Source organism: Macaca nemestrina, chromosome 6 (genome assembly GCF_043159975.1).
Source record: "Macaca nemestrina isolate mMacNem1 chromosome 6, mMacNem.hap1, whole genome shotgun sequence".
NCBI classification, from domain to species: domain Eukaryota; kingdom Metazoa; phylum Chordata; class Mammalia; order Primates; family Cercopithecidae; genus Macaca; species Macaca nemestrina.
The window spans coordinates 108,111,089-108,134,232 of NC_092130.1; the positions used below are offsets into that span (position 1 = coordinate 108,111,089).

The following is a 23,144-nucleotide window of genomic DNA, read 5'->3' on the forward strand; positions in this document are numbered from 1 at the left end:
ATCAAAGCCTTGGGCTCCCACCATTCTGAGTGATTCCCACACCTGTTTTGCTGGCTAGATTTGATATTAAGGTTAACTAATTTAAACAAATATTTAAACTAATGAAACATGAGTGTAAAAAGGGTAAGCACTATTGTTTATCAGAAAACTAAACAAATGTTTTAGAAAATCTTAATAAATGTGAGTTACTAAATTAAATTCCTGTTGATTTAATGTGGGTGACAAGATTGGCAAAAGTTGAAAAAATAACAAAAATCTAGATTCCTACATTCATATTGCTTCGAGTTCTTGTTTCACCATTAATGAAGGTAAAATTGGAAAACAGAAACAATGTATTGTAAGTCTGGTTTACACTGACTTTCTTGAAAAGGCCTTCCATCAACAGACTAGGAAATTTATGTATATTTAGGCTAAATTAAAATGTTTAAAACATGTATCTTTTTAAATTATTTTCTACTTTGACTATCTTTTAAATTAAACAACCAACTACTAGTTCTTTTTGTATCAGATTAAAGGCTTTTAGTATATTTTTCTTTCTTCAACTACTGATCAGCTACTATCAAGAATCCACAGATAACTTGAGTTGCTCCTAATCAGATGATGGTAGCAGGACAGAAATACAAAGGAGCACAGAAAATAACTTGGCCATCCCTCAAATAGAAGATAAGTATTGATATACAAATGTTGTCATTTGATCCACCATGGTCAAGTCAGCTTCATCCCTGGGATGCAAGGCTAGTTCAACATATGCAAATCAATAAATGTAATGCATCACATAAACAGAACCAACCACAAAAAACACTTGATTATCTCAGATGCAGAAAAGGCCTTCAACAAAATTCAACAGCACTTCATGCTAAAAACTCTCAATAAACTAGGCATTGACAGAACGTATCTCAAAATCATAAGAGTTATGTATGACAAACCCACAGCCAATATCATACTGAATGAGCAAAAACTGGAAGCATTCCCTTTGCAAACCTGCACCAGACAAGGATGCCCAACCTCACCACTCCTATTCAACACAGCATTGGAAGTTCTGGCCAGGGCAATCAGACAAGAGAAAGAAATAAACTGTATTCAATTAGGAAAAGAAGAAGTCAAATTGTCTCTGTTTGCAGATTACATGATTGTATATTTAGAAAACCCCATCATCTCAGCCCAAAATCTCCTTAAGCTGATAAGCAACTTCAGCAGTTTCAGGATACAAAGTCAATGTGCAAACATCACAAGTATTCCTATACACAATTAATAGACAAACAGAGAGCCAAATCATGAATGAACTCCCATTCACAACTGCTACAAAGAGAATAAAATACCTAGGAATACAACTCACAAGGGATGTAAAGGAACTCTTCAAAGAGAACTACAAACCACTGCTCAAGGAAATAAGAGAGGACACAAACAAATGGAAAAACATTCCATGCTCATGGATAGGAATAATCAATATCATGAAAATGGCCATACTGCCCAAAGTAATTTATAGATTCAATATTATCCCCATCAAGCTACCATTGACTTTCTTCACAGAATTGGAAAACTTCTTTAAATTTCATATGGAACCAAAAAAGAGCCTGCATTGCAAAGACAATCCTAAGCAAAAAGAAGGATGCTGGAGGCATCATGCTACCTGACTTCAAACTATACTACAAGGCTACAGTAACCAAAACAGCATGGTACTGCTACCAAAATAGATATGTAGACCAATGGAACAGAATAGAGGCCTCAGAAACAATGCCATACATCTACAACCATCTGATCTTTGACAAACCTGACAAAAACAAGAAATGGGGAAAGGATTCCCTGTTTAAAATGGTGTTGGGAAAACTGGCTAGCCATATGCAGAAAGCTGAAACTGGATCCCTTCCTTACACCTTATACAAAAATTAAGATGGATTAAAGACTTAAATGCAAGACCTAAAACCATAAAAGCCCTAGAGGAAAACCTAGGCAATACCATTCAGGACATAGGCATGGGCAAAGACTTCATGATTAAACACTAAAAGCAATGGCAACAAAAGCCAAAATAGACAATTGGGATCTAATTAAACTAAAGAGCTTCTGCACTGCAAAAGAAACGATCATCAGAGTGAACAGGCAACCTACAGAATGGGAGAAAATTTTGCAATCTATCAATCTGATAAAGGGCTAATATCCAGAATCTATAAAGATCCTAAACAAATTTACAAGAAAAAAACAAACAACTGCATCAAAAAGTGGGCAAAGGATATGAACAGACCCTTCTCAAAAGAAGACATTTATGCAGCCAACACATATGAAAACAAGCTCATCATCACTGGTCATTAGAGAAATGCAAATCAAAACCACAATGAGATACCATCTCACACCAGTTAGAATGGCGATCCTTAAAAAGTCAGGAAACAACACATGCTGGAGAAGATATGGAGAAACAGGAACGCTTTTACACTGTTGGTGGGAGTGTAAATTAGTTCAACCATTGTGGAAGACAGTGTGGCGATTCCTCAAGGATCTAGAACTAGAAACACCATTTGGCCCAGCAATCCCATTACTGGGTATATACTCAAAGGATTATAAATCATTCTACTATGAAGACACATGCACACGTATGTTTCCTGCGGCACTGTTCACAATAGCAAAGACTTGGAACCAACCCAAATGCCCATCAATGATAGACTGGATAAAGAAAATGTGGCATATATACATCATGGAATACTATGCAGCTATAAAAAAGGATGAGTTCATGTCCTTTACAGGGACATGGATGAAGCTGGAAACCATCATTCTCAGCAAACTAACACAGAAACAGAAAATCAAACACCACACGTTCTCACTCATAAGTGGAAGTTGAACAATGAGAACACATGGACACAGGGAGGGGATCATCACACACCGGGGCCTGAAGAGGGGTTGGGGGCTAGGGTAGGGATAGCATTAGGAGAAATACCTAATGTAGATGACGGGTTGATGGGTGCAGCAAACCACCATGGCACATGTATACCTATGTAACAAACCTGCACGTTCTGCACATGTACCCCAGAACTTAAAGTATAATAATGAAAAAAAAAAAAAAAAAAAGAACCAAAACAGGGGGTTTTCAAACAGGAAATATATATTTCAAAATGAAAGTTAGAATTTTAAATACTGACAGGGAGAAACCAGTATCTTTGTATTATAGTTTGCCTATTCTGGAGAGTAAAGTGACATACAGCTTATTATCTCTTCCTTCAATATTTGGTTTTGAGTAAGTTTAGTGCTGAGGAGCCTTAGACGTATATTATGAATTTCACAGATGACCACAAGGTGGCCATTCTGATTTTCAATCAAGAATCACCATTTCTTACATAAATAACTACTCTGCAATATGTTTGAGAATAGGAGTGAAGGAAGAATGGACTTATCCATGATTTTATGAAAAAATAAAAGACAAATATGCCTCCAGCCCAGTATGACCAGCATCCTTACTGGGTCTCTCTGTGGCACTGTATAAAAAATGGCTTTAGTCTTTATTCTCAGATTATCAGTTCATAAAACTTTGTTTGACTTTCTGCTTTCCCTTGCTATGATGTACTTACAATAATCAGTTAATCCTTGGGAAAACTGACCTAAACCAATTTAAAAGAATCCTATAAGTAGCTTGAGATATCGCCGCCTGAGGACATGCATATCTTGATGAAGTCACAAGGGTCAAACAGACTTCCTTATTAGAATTAGTTGTGGGTGGATTTTTTGTTTGTTTTCTGTTCTTGGGTTTTTACATTTCTGTATTGCTTTGGGAATGTTACTCATCATGTTGAAATTTGTTTATTTAGTAATAATTGTTGTGTATATATATACATATATATATGTATGTATACCTTTTCTCTTTTAAGTTGATGTTCCAAATGTGCCTAAAGCTAGCAAAGAGAGAGAGACAGAGAGAAACAAGGAGAGATACGACAGCCACCGACAGCCAGATACATAACACTGTTGAGTGGATGGTACACCTCCCAGTGTTAAAAGTTGTACTGAACTGACTGATATGGCTCCACATTTCTTCTCTGCCTTCCGGTCCCAGAGATTGTGCTTTCTTTGAAGAGGCTGCTTCGGTCTCTCTTCCTACACTGACCTCCCTGTGAAACAGGAAAACCCAAGGGTAGAAGGTGGGGGGCGGGGAAGACGTAACCAAAGACCTTAGTTCTCTCTGAGCCAAGCTTCTCCCCACCCATGCAGAACTGAGGTATGGGAGGGTGGGGAGAAGTGGAACTAGAAGCTGACAGGATCTAGAGCAGAATGAATCAGCCCTTATTGCGAGCATGAATGTCTAGCGTGTATAAAATTATGCACGACTCTGAGAGCCCAATACGTGACTCCGTGCTAGCAAATCTCCATGTGGGAATGAGGGTGCGTGTGCCAGAGGAAAGTTGAGAGGAAAGACTACAGGGAGAGCATGTGGGAGACAGGGCGTATGCCGCTTGTGCACATGTGCCTCTTTGAGACATGTCCCAGGCCCCTTCACAGGTAAAAGAGAATCATGTGCATCAAGATTAGAAGGAAAGGCAAAGTGGGCGAGAAATGGTGCGCCTTTCAAAATTAGTTTTTTACTTTTAAAAATTTTAAGTCAATTTTATTCTTTTACTTTGAAAACATCTGAAGTTATGACTTAAAGATCCTGGTGGAAGTGTTCACTGGAAGAAGCAGTACCTCTACAACTCCAATTAGGATGGCTAAACATTTTAACAAATGGATACCTTATAGAGAGAAGCGAGTTCCACTTAGAAATCAGGATATCCGTGACTCTGTCTCTGCACCTCTCCTTGCCTACATGTGAGTGGAAATAATATCAACTACCACACAAGGGCTCTTGTGAGAAGAGAACATATATAAAGAAACCAGCACAGTGCCAGGAACATAGCCCCAGCTTTCTATAAAGCACTAAGTTGGCAAAAAGACACGTTTAACTTCCAGTCAGGGATCAGAAGTGTGTTAAACAGAGAAGGAAATCAGATGTTTATCAACTTGGCTTTATAACATGAATTTTCACCAAGCATAATGCTGAGAAAGCCATGTGTGTTTTAGCACTGCAGATAGAAGCCCTTCCTAATGACAGGGTTAGTTCCCAGCTCCACCAGTTTTTGAGGAGTCACGGAATCGGTGCCTTTCTGAGTCACTGATGTGAGTGGTAGATCCTGTGCGTGGATACCTAAGGAAGCCTCTAGAAGGGCCAGTTCAGCCACCCACAGGGGGATACATTTGTTCAGCCAGTTCCCATAAGCCTGCAATCACCCTCACTGACTGGGTGAACCAATAGGGGTGGTTCCATTCAAATTTCAAATTAAAGATTATTAAAATGTGGAGAAAATCTATCAGAAATAAAATGAGAGATTAAATCTGAGATGAGAAAAATAAAAAAAGAGTTTTGGCTGATCAGCAGAGACTCCCACAGGCAGCTTGTGAGTGCATTAATGACTTGGCCTGCATCCTGGGTGTTTACTGATTCACAGCTTGTTTAACTTCTTGTATATTCCCAACTATTCCCCAAAGTGTGATATACCTCATCTACTATACAGTGGTTTAATCGCACTACAAATGAGTTTACTCAACCAGTTAGAACTCCAAATACTGCTAAGATATATGCCCGCATTTTTAAAAGTGGTGCTTCACAGATAATCTTATTCCAGAATTCCACTGCTAATAAAATCTAGCAGTGCTCAAACCCATATACCCATTAAATCAAAGTTTAATCTTCTCCCTAATGAAGAAAGAAATCTTCAGGTCATTTCCAAAAGTGTAAAGAACTAAAAAACAAATGATAAGCAACTAGAAACCACAAATAAATGCATGCTAGAACCATCTTCCTAGGTAGAAAAGTTTCAATGAGGTCCTTGAAAAATAAAATATTGCAAAAATACATCAGAAAGCATTTATGAGCCACAACAGGAAAAATGGCATTTGACATATCCTGAAAACAAATCAGTGAAGCATAGAAGGGACTCACAAATATTTAAGTTCTTAAGTTAATGGTGTGGAAAATATTCGAGGCGAAAAAATGGTAACAGAAACATCCCTTGTGGCACAACAAAAACCTCTTTTATTTCATCTGCTCATTTGCGTGATAAACAGCAATAAATGTCTATGAGATTGTTTATTGCTCTTTATATACAGATAGAATTGGAATTAATATTTAATTAAACTAGAATTCTTGGGCTGTCTAAACTGGATCAGGTTATAGTTTGTGCATTAATTACGCTTCTAAACTATTAGTAACTCAGAAGAATCCTGTCACTGTTTACCGCCACAAGGAGAAAATTGTGTGTCTATAAAAAGGGATCAAGGAAGGAACACTATTAATATCATTAGATTATAGTATACAGCTCAATTTTGAAAATCCCGGTGTAGGAGTTTGAGGCTGCAGTGAGTGAGCTATGATTGCACCACTGCACTCCAACCTGAGGGACAGAGCAACATCTTGTCTCAAAAATAAATAAATAAATAAATTTAAAACAAAACGAAATAAAAAAAAATCCTGGTGTAATAAAGACTAAAACAAACATATTACTCTAAATCAAACTTATCCAACCCACAGCCCGTGGGCCGCACGCAGCCCAGGATGGCTTTGAATGCAGACCAACACAAATTCGTAAACTTGCTTAAAACATTATGAGTTTTTTGTGATTTTTTTTTTCCAGTTATCAGCTGTTGTTCATGTTAATGTATTTTATGTGTGGCCCAAGACAGTTCTTCTTCCAATGTGGCCCAGGGAAGCCAAAAGATTAGACACTCCTGCTCTAAACCTTCAACCAGACTTATTTAAAGACATTTATCTTAAGGTTGTCTGCTGGTCAGACATGAAATACAGGCTATTTGTCATGTAGTAATACTATACAGAAAATTATAAATATATGATTATATATAATATACTATTTAATATATACATATATATCTCAATCAAGAGTCAGGTACTTCTTTTAACCCAGAAGGGCAAAAATGAAGGAGGCAGAAACAAGAGTAAATAAAATTTTTCCTTGAAAGTCTTTCTCTCCAACCCTCTTAAGTAACCACTTGGTCACTTGGCATGTTTTCTAATGAGGTGTCCAGTAAGAAGCGATTTTGGCTGTACAGTACAAGTCTCAGGGAAGAAGCAGTGATCTGAAAAGTCAAGTCCTTATACAGCATCTATTTGGCCTTAGATAAATGTGAAGAATAAATGTATTACTTGAGTGTGCAGAAATACAATAGAGAGCTTTTCTTGAATTACTCACCCATAGGCTCCGTTGCTAATCAATTTAATCGTTTCAAAATCACTTTCCCGAGGTTTCCTTCGAAGTTTCAGGGAGGCATTAGAGCTCTTGGAAACAAAATATGGAAGTTAAAAGTAGTTTAGAATTAAGAAAAGTATTTTATCAGCAAATAGATAAAATTTGAGTTATATGCTGTTATATAATATGTGGAAGTACAGTATTCCAGCCACAGGAACCTGAGGCATAGCTTTACAGAGCCATCATCCACAGCAATGCTGACAAACTCCCTGTGACACTGTCACTGAAGCGAATCCACATTTCCAGGCAATCAAGGACAATTCCTGATATTTATTTCTTTTTGTAAACTACTCAGGTTGGCCTTGTCCTAGTCTTTTAACATTTTGGGATTGAACTCCATAATGCCAAGCTTTCCCTTTGGTTTCTGTTGGCCAAAAAAGAATGGGCCGGAGTGGCTCTACATGGGGCTGTATTCCTGACAGAGCATGTCTCTTTCATTCCTGCGGCAATCTTCATTGCTCAGAAAAGTAGTAGGCAACACGTGGAACACCCAAGTACAGAATGCCTGCCTTTCTTCACTTCCATGCTAGAAATCTAACATGGCTTACAAAACAAGTTTCAAAAAGACAGCTCTTTAAAAGTTTAGCTCAAACGATGGGAATAGAAAAAAATGCTTAAAAGAAATTCTCTCATGCCCCATTTATCTTAGCATGGAGAGGGAGTTACCAGCTCTTTGCTGCCCTCTGCAAGAGTCCAGAATTCCCTTCCTATTGTTTTGGAAGAAACCCTGTGTGGGCGCCATCATCCTCAACTCAGCACTGTCATCACTGACCCCGTCATCCCCACTCATCTTTGGAAGACTTGGCTACCCACCTTCCGCTCCGCCCAAGAGCTCTCTCACCATCCAGGGTGACTTCAGTGTCTACACATATAACCGACCCAACACTCTGGCCTCCAGACTACTTGACCTCTTCAACTTGAACCATCTGTCTCCTCTTCTCCCCCTTGGCCTCTGGCCAAGATCTGGATCTATCTAGTCATCACCTGCCAATGCTCCATCACAGAAAACAGACTTCAAGACTAGGACCACTTACTTGTTTAGTCACTCACTATTACTCTTTTAACTTTTTTATTCTTTTTTTATTTTCTTATCTACTTTGCACTGGCTCAGAAGGTAATTCACTCACTATTACTGCTCTTTCATGGCTTTGGGCTGCAAGGCTCTGTCCAAGGCTCGCTAATCTCATTAACTCTTCCCTACATGAGTGATCTCATTTATGTTCATGGATGACTCCTAAGTCACTTCCACCTCCACCAGAAACTCTCCCTCTGAGTGCCAGAATATACCAGACCTTATATACAGCTGCCAGTTTGATGGATCTTCTTGAATGTTTCAAAGGAACTTTAGTCTCGATACATTCAAAATTATGAGTCAGATAATAAAATTAATAAAACAGCTATCATTTATTCAGCACTTACTATGTGATACTGTCCCAACCGTTTTACATAAAAATCTCATTTAATCTTTTACAAACAGGGAAACTGAGGCACACAGAAATTTCCCCCAAACCCCAGCTGGTAGAAAGCAGTGTTTTCAAATCTAGGCAACCTAACTCCAGAGCCTGGGTTCTTATCCCCTAGGCTACACAGCCTGCTCCTGCTTTCCTAATCCCTAATCTGATGCATCCTGGTTCCTCTTTTGGTGTTCACAATTGAGGAGAACGGCACCAGCATCCAGGGCCTCTCACCTGTGCCACGGCAGCAGCCTCTGAACTGGCTTCCACGTGGTCACCCCTCCCTCCTCCTCCCACCCCACTGCTTTCTGCACTGCAGTCAGTGTGATTTTTTTCAAGTCATAACTCTGATTGGGTTATCTCCCTGTCCACTCCTCCCACCCTCATATACCCATACATCTCCTCCAAAGTTCAGTCCCATTGCTCTTAAAAAACAAAAACAAAAAACCTGACAAACATGAACAACAGGGACCTAAGTATCCAGTTTTTACTCAAGTGCTCTAGTTTCTGCCGTCTCCCTGGCTTAGTCCTCTGACGTAGCCTGTGTCTGGAATGTTCCTTTTGCCCCTTCACACCCTAGTAATTTGTTATGTTTAGCTCAAGTGCCATTTCCTTGGGAAATCTTTTGGGACTGGACAGACTATGGGAAATATCTTTACGTTATGGTAGCACATGGTTTTTTTTCTTCATAGATCTCATTCATATTTATCATTTCTATTTTTTGCATGTGATTTTTTATTAAGTTTCATTTCTTTTTGAAAGAAGGGGCTAAAATTGTATGCTTAGTGCCTGGCACAGTGCCTTGCACACAGAAGCACAATAAACATTTGTTGAATAAATAAACGAACACAGCCAAAGTCTCCAGATGCTAAACAGAAAAACCATCATATTTCATCAAGAAATATACTTACACTCACTGATTCATCTGTTTCTGGAGTTTCTGCTGTCCCACTGTCGTAGTTTCCCAATTGAGCCATTTCTAAGTTAAAAAAAAAAAAAAAAAAGGTAAGCTTAATAAAAATATTGCAATTGGATAAGAATACTAAGCTGAAACAAAAGAAAAATAGTTTCTCCAATATTAAAAAAATTGCTCTAGATTCCAATGTGCCTATGGGAAAATCTTAAATCTAAAAAAAGGCAGCAACTGGTATTTTGAAATTGTTCACTACACGCCCCTCCCCAGAACCCCGTTTCTTGCAAACACCTAGACATAGGAACTTTAGAGGCTGGGCATAGGAACTCATTGGCTGATGCAATCACCATAGCTTGGAAAGGCTTTGGTGGGTCAACAACTCTGCTTAGAATCAGGTATCCGAGAGAGGCAAGTCTTTCCAGGCTCTGGCGGGCATCAAAGCAGCACTGACTACAGCTAGGGAACGATTCTTAAGTTGTGGTGCATATCTCTTGTTCCATTCCTTCATATCCACTGAGAAATACCCTGCCAAAGACACTAAGAGTTTGAAATTTGTCAGAGAGGAAGTAATAATGGTGGTTAAGAGGGATTTGGATATTAAAAGACTTAGGTTACCACTACTATCTGCATTTACTGACTGACCTTTTAACTTCAAGCTCTTCTGCTGTAAAACGTAAACAATATTACTTACTTCTTAGAGCTTTTTGTGAGTACTGTATGTGATAATGCATGTAAAGCTCTTAGCATACTAACAAAAATTAAATGCTTACTAAATGTTGACTGTTATTTATTATTAATTATATTGTGTAATCAGCCTTGGATTGGGTTTCACATGCTTGACACCAGCTTTAAGTACTACCCTGATGATTTAGTTAAGAGACAAAAGTGTCTAAATTGATCAATTCGCATTGGAATACATCCTTGAATTTATAGAAGTAGATGAGAAAATCAAATTCTTTTACTGTTCATTTTTTTAAACTTTTAAAAAATCATTTTTATTTAAAAAACATGAAATAATTTTCTCTAAAACTATGATAGGTTTAGGTTAGCTCAGTGACAGGATCAGAGATAATATTTTCTTCTTTTACTTGTACTTTCCAATTTTTCAAAATTGAACATGCACAATAAAAGTCAGTTTTTAGTTACATATTTTTGTGTGCATCTAAATATATTTAAAGTTTTCAATTTAAATAAACTTAATTTTATTTAAAATTAAATAATTAAAAATTTCTTAGGTTCTTATTTTCTGTATTTACGTTCTCATAAATATGATCATCCCTTCTGGGCAGATATTATGCATAAGAGATATGAAGCAAAACAACATTGGAGTATTACCTTTAGATAAAAATTTATAAATTCTAGATTCTGGAATAAGTGGACATTGACAACAACCGTCTCAGTTTACCTATAGGGGAAATTCCAGAATAAAAATGAGTTCAGCGCAAACTATGTACTTTCTTGGTCTCATTCAAATGATGTCAATGTCCAATATGACTAGCACCTTAGATTTGTGGACTTGGAGGTGAACTAAAATGCATCTAGTTGGAAGGGCTCTCAAGGAAAGGGACAAATATTAATAGTGTTTAAATAAAACAGCAACAGCAGCTAACATCTATTAAACACTTACTATGTTAAGCAATTACAAATATAAACATATAATCCTCAAAACAATCCTATAAGTAGATGCTATTATTATCTCTCTTTTTTTTTTTTTTTAAGACGGAGTCAGCGTGGCTGGAGTGCAGTGGTGCGATCTCGGCTCACTGCAAGCTCCGCCTCCCGGGTTCACGCCATTCTTCTGCCTCAGCCTCCCGAGTAGCTGGGACTACAGGCGCCCAACACCACGCCCGGCTAATTTTTTGTATTTTTAGTAGAGACTGGGTTTCACCAGATTAGCCAGGATGGTGTTGATCTCCTGACCTCGTGATCTGCCCGCCTCGGCTTCCCAAAGTGCTGGGATTAGAGGCGTGAGCCACCGCGCCCGGCCTATTATCTCATTTTTATGGAAGTAACTGAGGCACAAAGAGGTGCATCACTTTGGATAGTCAAGGTTCACACAGTGTGCAGTGCTGGCTTACGGTGCCGACCTGGCAGCCCAGCTCCAGAACTCCCAATTCCTAACCTTCAAAGGACAGGTCTAAGGTATGTTAATTTAGACGCTGACAGGAAAGGGAAACAAATGTAGAACAATCAGGGTTTGTAATCATTTATTTTTTATTTCTTGAGAGGGAGTCTTGTTCTGTCACTCAGACTATAGTGCAATGGCGCCATCTCGGCTCACTGCAACCTCCGCCTCCTGGGTTCATGCGATTCTCCTGCCTCAGCCTCCCGAGTAGCTGGGACTATAGGCACCCGCCACCACGCCCAGCTAATTTTTGTATTTTTAGTAGAGACGGGTTTCACCATGTTGGCCAGGCTCCTCCCAAACTCCTGACCTCAGTTGATCCACTCACCGTGGTGCAATTGTTTATTAAATTACCTGGAGAAGTCATATTTCAAATGTTAACAAATAGATTAAAAACTAGCCTCAGGGCCAGGTACCCTGGCTCATGCCTGTAATCCCAGCACTTTGGGAGGCCGAGGCAGGCAGATCACCTGAGGTTAGGAGTTCGAGACCAGCCTGGCCAACATGGTAAAACCTTGTCTCTACTAAAAATACAAAAATTAGCTGGGCATGGTGACACACGTCTGTAGTCCCAGATACTCAGGAGGCTGAGGCAGGAGAATCACTTGAACTGAGGAGGCAGAGGTTGCAGTGAGCCGAGATCATACCACTGCACTCCAGCCTGGGCAACGAAGCAAGACTTCGTCTCCAAACCCCCGCCCCCCCCAAAAAAAAAACCACCCAAAAAAAACAAACAAAAACTAGCCTCAGATCTTAAATTAAGTGTCAAGAGTTAAAAACACAACTCCCAGTGATTAAACTCCAAACTTGTTAAAGATCACTATTCATGTTTTCTTTAGAGCCTCTAGAAAGCTAGTTTCTACAAGGGCCTCAGATTATTCACCTACCAAAGTTCAGCCTACAGTGACTGCCAGGTAAGAAAACTAAAGAACTCACTTGGTCCACAATTCAAGAGCTGACGCAATCTTAACTATACCAGCGTGAAGAGTCACTATAATCTACTTTGACAGTCTCCCCAACTTCAACTATTTTCATAAAAAAAAAATTAAAAGATGGTTCTGTTTTAAATAGAATTTCTGCTAAATAACTATTATCTGAGAAATACATATTATTTGTAAGCAGTGGGTAGTAATGGAATGGAACCAAGAGTCAGCTTTTGAAGCAGGAAGCTAAGGCATCATTTTGTAATGCCTGAAGTGATTTTTAAAACTCATCTAAATACCATTAAACATCTGCCCTTTTTATTTCATTGATTTAAACCATTTCTGAAGACTCATGATTCAAAAAGGTAAAGATGGTAATTTAAAAGCCATGGGGAAAAATCTCTCCCCAGGGAACTTTTCAGAAAAGCAGCCACCAGTCTCTGATAAGTGATGAATCTGTTGTGGAATTGCTTTCAGTACAGTATAAATTTATCTGGCATTATCTCACAGTAATGCATGCATCATTTCACTGGAAGCAAAGATACGATGGCCATAGGAGCAAACAAAGCAGGGAAACAGGAGAGCAGGGCAGAGAGCAGCAGGTTCCCTGGCTTCAGATGGGAAAATCTCTGTGCCAACATTTACCATTACAAACAATTTAACAAGATAAACACTGTTTGCAAATTCAATTTAATGAACCGGGAAGACAATTTTGAATGAAGGAGTCAATGATAGTTTTTGTCTTTTGGGGGAGGGGAGTGTATAACTAAATGTTATAAATAACAATCCTAAAGAATCATGAACAGGAACAGGTTGTCAGGGGAGTGGTTTACCAATATCAGATTTTTTAAAGTTCACTTGCAGGATGCTTCCTATTTTCTGTATTTAATTTAATAATATTATTTTAAAATGTGAATCAACTTCTTTTTTTTTTTTTTTTTTTTTTGAGACAGTCTTACTCTGTCGCCCAGGCTGGAGTGCAGTGACGCGATCTAGGTTAACTGCAACCTCCACCTCCTGGGTTTAAGCGATTCTTCTGCCTTAGCCGCCCGAGTAGCTAGGACTAGAGGCACACGCCACTATGCCCAGCTAATTTTTGCATTTTTAGTAGAGACAAGGTTTCACCATATTGGCCTGGCTGGTCTGGAACTCCTGACCTCGTGATCCACCCACCTCAGCCTCCCAAAGTGCTGGGATTACAGGCGTGAGCCACTGCGCCCAGCCCATAAATCCTTTTATAAGCTTAAAAAAACATTTTTATTGGTTCTCCTGTATATTACTATGTTTTATACTTTAAGTAAACAAGAATATACCCTATGAATACTGTACTCAATTTAAAGTAATCTACCATCAACCGCATTTTTATGTCAACTGCAAATTTAAATGTCAGTTTAATTAATGATAAGGTCTTTAGCAACATTTTAAAAATTAGAAGCACTCTCAAAAAGAGCCCAACTGAGCTCTGCAGGAGAAAAACTACTCAGTGAAGACTGAAATCAAAACCCTCTGGGACACTCTGGCATTTTCAGGCTGACAGGCTTCTAAAGATGTCAAGGCCTTGACCCACACTCTAGGTAGACACAAAATGGGTCATGCTCAGTCGCGTCTCAGGACCCAATTTATGGCTATTTCCTTCAAATAGCAACCAGTCCCCAGATATGGACTTTTCAATAGATAGAACCAAAACATGAGGAAAAAATAAAGATTTGCCACTTAAGATTTCCTCTATGAGGCGGCGGTGCATAAACAAAGTCAAAGGTAGGAGCAACCCAGGGACTCACCTTCCAAGGGATCCTTATTGAGTCCCAGTTGGCTAATGATGTACCTGGGAATGTCAGTTTTAATACCCTGTCCTTCTTTGGCATGGCCTTCTGCTGCTTCCAATAGGTAGTAAAATTCTTCCGGATCAAATTCCTAGCAGAAGACAAACACAGATGGATACTTCTTTGAGCCAAAATTGTCTGAGGTTTTATTACATAAATCCCATTCACAATAAAACTGCTGGATATACATGGCTGTAAGTTACTTATGCAGAAAGGAGGCAAATGGATTTTAAAAGTATGTAATTCTCACTTCATATTTGAAGCCTATTCATATTCTAAGCCAACACATTTATGCACATGGTAACCCAAAGATAATGATCATTTCCAATTTGCTTGTAATGTAAATACGAAGGTACTACGCTCCACTTAAGATCTCGCTCATCGGAAATGAACAGGTCTGATTTTTAATTGTGCCTTTCTGGCAAAGTTATAAAATCTGGGAATTTCCATCCAGAAGATTTGAGATTCAATTTCTCTCTCCACTCAACCAGCAACAAAAGGAATGTTAGAATGCACTTACTCAAAAATGCTGCAGGAAACTCTCTTAATATAGAAGTATCCAAAAACATTAGAAAGAAAAACTTCAAAGTTACCATTTTTTTATTAGTTAACTATAAAATTAAGTTACCACTATTCACATAAAGACCAAGAAAGAAAAATGGGAAATTAAAGCCTCTGTCTCTTATAAAACTTTGAGAATATATTTTCCTATCTATTTAATTTGTTGTGTATATGTGGCTGCCTGTTGCTTCTAGTGTGTAATAAATATCTTCAGGATCACCACACTCTAGATGGATGCTGTGATACTATCAAATGTATGTTTCGTCTTCATCCCTGTTTTCTGAAATACCACTCCTGAAACCCTTGGAATCTCCAAAGTAATAAGTGGCTTTCTGTATTCTAGTGAGTTGACGGGTGGCTGGGCACTTCTGGGCAGCCTCTGGAAGAGGGCTGGTTGTCAGGGGAGCCTATCATATGATGAGAGGGTTGGGAGTTGCAGCTCCATCCTCACCTCCACTTCAGAGAGGAGCTGAAGGTTAAGTGGATCATGAATGGCCAATGATGTCATCAAACATGCCTATGTAATGAAGCTTCCATAAAAACCCAAAAGGACCGCATTTGGGGAGCTTCCGGATAGCTGAACGTGTGGAGTTTTCTGGAAGGCAGTGCAGCCAGGGAGCTTTGCACTCCTTTCCTCATGCTTTACCCTATGCATCTCATCATCTGTAGAGTTTTTAATGTATTTCATAATAAATTGGTCAACTTCAGTGTTTCCCTGAGTCCTGTGAACCACTCTAGCAAACTAATGAAACTCAGAGAGGGGGTCATAGGAACCTCGGTTTACAGCAAGACAGTGAGGGGCACAGGCAAACCACCTGGAGCTCGCGACTGACACTGAAAGTAGGGGCACTCTTGTGGAATTGACCCCTCAACCGGTGGGATCTGATGCTATCTCTGGGTAGACAGTGTTGGAATGGAATTGGAGGACACCCAGCTGGCGTCTGCTGCAGAACTGCTTGCTTGCTTGTTGTGTGGGGCTCCCACATAACTGGTGTCAGAATCATGTTGTGAGAGCACAGCAGGAGAAACCAAGTTTGGTTTTTCCTCTGTGCCCAAAGGGATGCCATGGATTTATGTGTTGTAAACAATTATGCTTATTGCCTAAGCCCAGTTATTAATTTCAGTTATATTTCCTGGATTTTTTCTGGAGTTTCTAAAGGTCATTAAAAAAAAAAAAAAAAACTTGCTGTAAATGGAGTAAAGTTAAACCAATGTAAATACTCAGAGTCTTTTACATACACACCTACTACAATGACTGACAGAGCCTATAGGGATAAGATGATAGCTTGGGGGAAGCATCCCCTAATACTATGAAACTCCAGTTTCATCTAAGCTTTAAAGAGTACTCTGAAAGCAGCAATATTTCCAAGCTACTTCTAAGTTCACTTGTTTCTATCTTTGAGAAGCTATACTTTTTCTCTTCTGATTATGAGTGATTACTGTAAAAAGTTGATTTCCTCCTTTAAAGCAAGATCTGCTCTTAGCATATCTATTGTCCAGAAAAACAAGTTTTAATGCTAAATGAAACTTTCCCCTAAATTAAACAATTGTGGGAAGTACAAACATGTGGTCCGTAATTCAAAAGCTACAACAGGAGAGGCAGTAAAAAGTTAACTAACCCTTCTACCTGGATTTACCAGTCACCCAGTTCTCGCTGAAGTATCCAAGTTTTTTTCCTTTTAGCCTTCCAGAGACACTCAATGCCAAATGGCGTGTTTGATTCTATGATTCTAAGGGTCCTCACCATTGATAGAAAGCCCTTCCCTACACCTCCCAACTCCTTACCTTTCTCCTCAAGATTTTCCCTCTGTGTCTGACAAGGCACTAGTATATATTTTTGGTGCTGTGAATATTTCACTATTATAAATTATTATGGATGATAGTTAAAATAAGGGCAAGACCGAAGCACTGCAACCATATGTGTATTATGTAGGTATGTATGTGTGTATTTCTGAAAAGCTGTATTGTATGTGGTGTTATAATTACTTTAATAGCCAGTGGAACTTAAAAGTGAGTTTTGATGCTATATTAGTAGATCCTTAAAATAATTCTTATGTTCACAGCTTAATATTTGTTCACAGTTTTAACTGAAACCTCAAATCAAAATTCCATAAAACAAAAACTTCTCAACAGGAAAATGATCACTGGCCAAAAATATATAATTGTATTTATTTTTAATTTTATTTATTTTTACTTTTTGAGACAGAGTCTCTTTCTGTCGCTCATGCTGGAGTGCAGTGGCGTGATCTCAGCTCACTGCAACCTCCATCTCCTGGGTTCAAGTAATTCTCCTGCCTCAGCCTCCCAAGTAGCTGGGATTACAGGCGTGCGCCACCACACCTGGCTAATTTTTGTATTTTTAGTAGAGACGGAGTGTCACCATGTTGGCCAGGCTGGTCCGGAACTCCTGACCTCAGGTGATCTGCCTGCCTCAGCCTCCCAAAGTGCTGGGATTACAGGCGTGAGCCACCACGCCCAGCCAAAAACATATAATTGTTAAAATGAACTAATCATCTCTAGAAGTCTCATTCTTTCAGGTCTGCATGAGGCTCTACTGTATTTTCCCAAATGGGATGGTTAGCATCTTATTTTCTAACTTGCCACATTTTAAAACAAAGAATAATTATAAATCACAGGTTACTATTTACCCCTGCATTTATCTCTATTCCTTCTCTGAATCTTGGCAACTCCAAAAAAGTGAGGTACAGCAAGAGTTTTAAATTAGCTGTGACATAAAGTAATTATGCTGAGAAAAGGTCAAGCACATTATTTTATGATTCTACTTCAAGTTTGCCTAGAATATCGTATGACTATCACTTAGTAGAGCAAAAGTCTAGAAGTCTCTTTAAAATCAGAAAGGACAAGTCACATATCGACGTCATAAACATTCACAACTTGTAATTCCCTTTGACTTTTTCCATTTAGCTCTGGTGTTGGAAACCAAATGAAGCTGGAGCTTTCTGATGGTAACTGCTTTCCCAGTTAACAATAAATAATGTAGTCACATCGAGGGGCAACTTACCAGGCACTCTAATAACCGAGCAGGGCGGGCAATAACAATTAGAATCTTTCGAACTAGTTGTTTAATAAATGCCAGTTCTCCACTTTCTGAACGATCATGAGCCTAGGAAAAAGCAATAAAGAGAGTGATGATGCAGAGTTGTTTCATTAAATGGAAAAGAAAATCAGCAAAGCAGGCTAATTAGATCACTGCAAATGTTCAAAAATCAAGTGATTTAGAAAATGCTGTTAAAAGATTGATAAACAGACATTATCTGTATATAAATGGACACTATTAAACTCCTATATCTACAAAATCTTTCTATTAGCTAAATCTTAATTGCAAAACTCTGATATATTATCTGTGCTAAAAATCAAAGGGCGCTGAATGTGAACCATGAATGAAGGAGACATTAAAAGTTTATGACACATTAAGCACACGGTACAAGTAGAGTGGGAAGCTGATCAAGAACCCTGATTTTCCAGTTAAGAACATCTTAGACATAAGAAATGACTAATATAGTGAAGGACTGCTTTTATCCTGGACACTTAACACATTCTTGAAGTATATTTCACATATACAATATGATTCGCCTATATATTAATTATATTATCACACATAAAAAGCGTACAATGCATTTTTCAAGTGTTAGCTGGATAAAGTATATACCAGTTGAGTATCCTTTATCCAAAATGCTTGGGACCACAAGTTTTTGGATTTTTTTCAAATTGTGGAATATTTGCATATACATAATGAGATATCTTGAGGAGGGGATCTAAGTCTCAACACAAAAATTCACTTACATTTCATGTACACCTAATACATATAACCTGAAGGTAAATTTATACAATATTTTTAAAGAATTTTGTGCACTCATCACATGAGGTCAAGTAAGATAATTTCCACTTGTGTTATCATGTTGGTGCTTAAAAAGTTTCATATTCTGGAGCATTTTGGAATTTGAATGCTCAACCTATACCTGGGTATATAAATGTGAATTCAGTTTCACACATTGAATAAATAATACCTAGGCACTTAACTTAGTAAAATTTAACTTAAAATCTTTAAAATTTTTATTTTATATATTGCCCAAGCACAATAAATATTCTGAGAGCAAAGCTGTTTGTTAATAGTCATTTAAATTTTCAATAATATTTTCTTGAAAAAAATCAGATAAATCTATATCAAGACAGGCACAAAACAAGTTTAGAGGTTTTAATGTAAACTTCTCTGTTACGTTCACTTTTAGACTTTCTTAATCTTGGTTTTTATGATTTACTTTCCTCTAAGGATTAAAAAGTACCATTTCATTGTGATGCTGGTACAATATAATTTCACAGACACGGTAATAAACATTTACAGTCATTCTTGAAGGTGCTTTACCATGACAAGGACCAATCCCCTACCCACATGAAAAGAACTGGCAGAGATCAAATTTATAAAAAATGATCGGGGTTTCTCCACCGCAGCCCATGCGAAGGTTCCTACTATGGCTTCCAGCGGGGTCACGGTGAGCGCTGCTGGCTCGGCTAATGAAACTCCCGAAATACCGGACAACGTGGGAGATTGGCTTCGGGGCGTCTACCGCTTTGCCACAGATAGGAATGACTTCCGGAGGAACTTGATACTAAATTTGGGACTCTTTGCTGCGGGAGTTTGGCTGGCCAGGAATGTGAGTGACATTGACCTCATGGCACCTCAGCCAGGGGTGTAGCCAAGTAGACAAATGGAATCCTGTGCTGAACCCGAATCTTCCAAAAAACAGCCTACAATCTGTGACCACCACAAGATGTGCCCTGATGGCAGCTGAAGTTTGATTCAGATGGGCACTTTTCTTCCCTCTCCCTGCCTAGTTTCCTTTTGTTCCTTGAGTCCACGCAGAATTCCATTCTCTGGTCAGCAGACAGGCTTAAGCTAAAGTATGGCCTCTGTTCTATAAAGTTCTGTACATAGTGCCCAAGCTTCTGCAGGGGGTGATCTTTGCTCTTGTCCTGAGAAATAACAGTGCTGTTTTAACAAACATTTGAAATAAATACCGCACACACACACACAAAAATATGATCGTACTCAGAAGTAATATGTCTGCTGAATTTAAACCATCAAACCCAAAGTCATTTTCCAAAACACAGGCACAAAAACCATATACCGGCAAAAGTAAAACAGTTAGCTTTTGACATTAAAAGAAAAGGAAAAATGACCATCGGTGAATAATTGTAGAATAGAATGCGTTCAAAGAAAACCAACTAGTAACTATAACAACAGGTCCTAGTACCCAGGAAGGATGCTAGGACATATATAACGATGCACATATATATGCATCTCAAATATTGAAACTGCCTTTACATTTTCTTCCCAATTTTTGCTTTGCAACAAAAATAGATTTTTGGAAGATCCAGTGAATGACAAAAAATATGGTTACATCTTCTTTATGGTTTATCCTCAACCAAACTAAACAGAAAACTTTAAAGATGAAGCAAAAAAACCAAAAAACAAAAAACCAAAACACCTAACTTCTTAGTTAACACTTTGGGCAGGATACAGAGCTTTCTTCTTACTATAATAATTTTTGCTTTATAAATTCAGGAATATAAAGAAAATCTGAAAAGCCTAAATACATTTTGGGTTGTCTCTTCAAAGAGAAATGAGAATTTTTTATCTTAATAAACTTAAAAAAAGTCAGTTTAGATTAAATAAATTCAATTTCAAAAATCATAATCAGTTCATTCTAACTTCTTAGTTCTAAGAATTATCAGTCATAGCCAAGGATAAAACATATAATTTACATTAACTCAAACAGTATTTTATCTACTAACTTAAGTGGGGAGAAGGAGCCCTGTTAAAACAACACAAAATAAAGACACAATTAGCCCGTGAAGAGAAATTGGTTCCTGGCTGTTACCACCAAGCTCCAAAGGGGAAACACTAACGGATACCCTGTGTCTGTATTTTAAGGGTTGGCCACTATAAAACATAACCATGACCCTGATTTGAGAGTAGGTTAGAGCTTCCTATGTATTTTATTGTCTTTGGCTAAACTTCTGTAAGTGCAAAAAAGAATGGAGACATAAAAGCATTCATCTGGAATTGTCTTAGGCCTCAGGGCTTTAAAAAGGCATTAAGCTGCTGAAACATGGATTTTACTTGGGTTATGGAAAAGACAGACAATGAGAAAAATGGCTGGGAGATAGGCCTACAGAGCACAGAATGTCACAGTTGGGAACTGACAACTGCATCCTGGGGAAACCAAGGCAAGTTCCACAATTTGGCTCTATCTAAAAAGGGCAGGCCCCCCTGCAGTGGATTAGCTCCATGTTCTGGAAAAATACTGTAAATGTGATTAGGCAAATAGTTTAAATTTTTACAAAAGGACTGAAGGAAGCTCTTTATCTATAAAGCTAAACAAGAAACCATTCTTATTTATACCCAACAAGACCTTTATGCCACAAGTATACATGCTTCTCTGGCCAAAAAAGAAATTTCTTTAAAAATCAGCATTTTAAAAATAATGATAGGACCCATCACGTGATCTGTGAAACCCTAAAATTTTATTTTAATTGTCATGAAACAATCTGCTGCGTCTGTCACAGAAACAAAATTAAGTAGGGGATTTCAGTGTAAATAGCTTTGGATAGCAATCCTACCCTTTTCAGGGCATGCCTATAAAGGAATGAAAAACACAGGACTAAGCTGGTAACTATGGTAATATCCTGGGACAGAATTGCAGAATTAGGAGTATCTCACAGAGGCTGACTACAGAATTCCTGTGTCTGCCTCTTCTGTTCAAAAGTGCACTATTTAGCAAACATACTTTCAAAATATTCTCATAAATAGTAATATGCATAGTGTTTCCAGCATTTTCTGGACTCTGATTTGATTAAAGCAACAGCAGAATTAGATTACTTGATACATCCTAATAGGCTGAATATTTTGGTATGCAGTCGTATCTATTTTCTTCCTTCCCCACTTCCACGGTTTCTGAGGAACTGATAAACACCAGGCACTGAATTCAGCACCAGAGAGTTAGAGATGACTCCTGTTCCTCAAAGAGCCCCCTGTCTGTTGGTAAAGTGAGACTGCAGAAGTCAGTACAACTCATTACGGCTAAATGCATTAAGACGAAGGTCACAGCAACGGGCCATGTTATGGTTTATACCTATGGGCAGAATAGAGCCAATAAAGAGTTTTAGATAGATACTCTTGCAGCTGCATAAAAGTATGAATTTGAAGAGTTAAGACTGGAGGGAGGCAGATTGGTGAGGATGAGGATTTGAGCTGGATGAGGGTCTGAGCCAGGTAGTGATTATAGAACAGGAAAGAAGGGTTGTAGAAATATTTAGGAAGTAAACTATGAGGTCTAATGGGTTGCTTGACGAAGGGAGAGAGGGAGTCTAGTATTCTCAGAGTTCCAGCAGTTGACTGGGTAGATGGCAGTGCCAATGACAGATGAAAAGAATGTGGGAGAAGCATGTGTGATTGAGGAAATGCTGTCTAGTTTTACATAGGTTGGGACTGCTGCTTCAGTGGGCTGTCCAGGTAGAAAGAGATTCAGCAGGCAGGTGGATCCATGATTCTGAAATGTGAAAGATGACTACTGGTCTGAGATAAGGATTTGAAGCCATTAGAGTCTATAGGTCTTTAATCCAAGACAGCCAACAAGATGACTAGGAGAGAAGGAGGAGTAGACTAAGGATGTGATTGTGGGAAAACTTATAGAAAACAGGTGTTGGAAGAGAAACCCCTGGAAGAGGCAGAGAAGAAACGGTCAGAGGTGTCCCAAAAATAATAAATTAAAAGGAAGACAGAGAAAAGGAGGGTTTTAACACTGCTGAATGCAGTAATATTCCAGTAAAATGTCCAGTGGATATGACAATAAGGAGGATGTCAGTGAGTTGAGGGGTATCAGAAGCCATTCACTCAAAAAATATTAAAGTCCTTCTATGTGTCATACACCATCCTAGGTGAACAAAGCAAATAATATCCCTGCCCACAGAGACTTTATACTCTAGTGTAGAGCAGTCAAAGGGCAGCCTGTGGACTGGGACCAGTCCCTGACTGTTACCTGTGCGT

General features: G+C 38.5%; 2 protein-coding genes across 25 annotated transcripts in view; one reads left to right on the forward strand and one right to left on the reverse strand.

Annotated features, from left to right (window-relative positions):
- Positions 1-23,144, reverse strand: part of LOC105475214 (microtubule associated serine/threonine kinase family member 4) — a 577,292-nt gene that overhangs the window by 43,457 nt on the left and 510,691 nt on the right. For all 24 annotated transcript variants that reach the window (XM_011730296.3, XM_011730295.2, XM_071098847.1 and 21 more), the window contains 4 exons: positions 18,099-18,200; positions 14,474-14,606; positions 9,643-9,710; positions 7,221-7,306 (listed from right to left, as the gene is read on the reverse strand). In XM_011730296.3, the coding sequence (XP_011728598.2) occupies positions 7,221-7,306; positions 9,643-9,710; positions 14,474-14,606; positions 18,099-18,200 (389 nt within the window). The remainder of the gene's footprint in view (positions 1-7,220; positions 7,307-9,642; positions 9,711-14,473; positions 14,607-18,098; positions 18,201-23,144) is intronic.
- On the forward strand, positions 19,537-20,063 carry LOC105475217 (mitochondrial import receptor subunit TOM6 homolog). The gene has a single exon (XM_011730317.3). It carries the CDS (start codon positions 19,567-19,569, stop codon positions 19,789-19,791), a length of 225 nt encoding a protein of 74 aa, XP_011728619.1. The 5' UTR covers positions 19,537-19,566; the 3' UTR covers positions 19,792-20,063.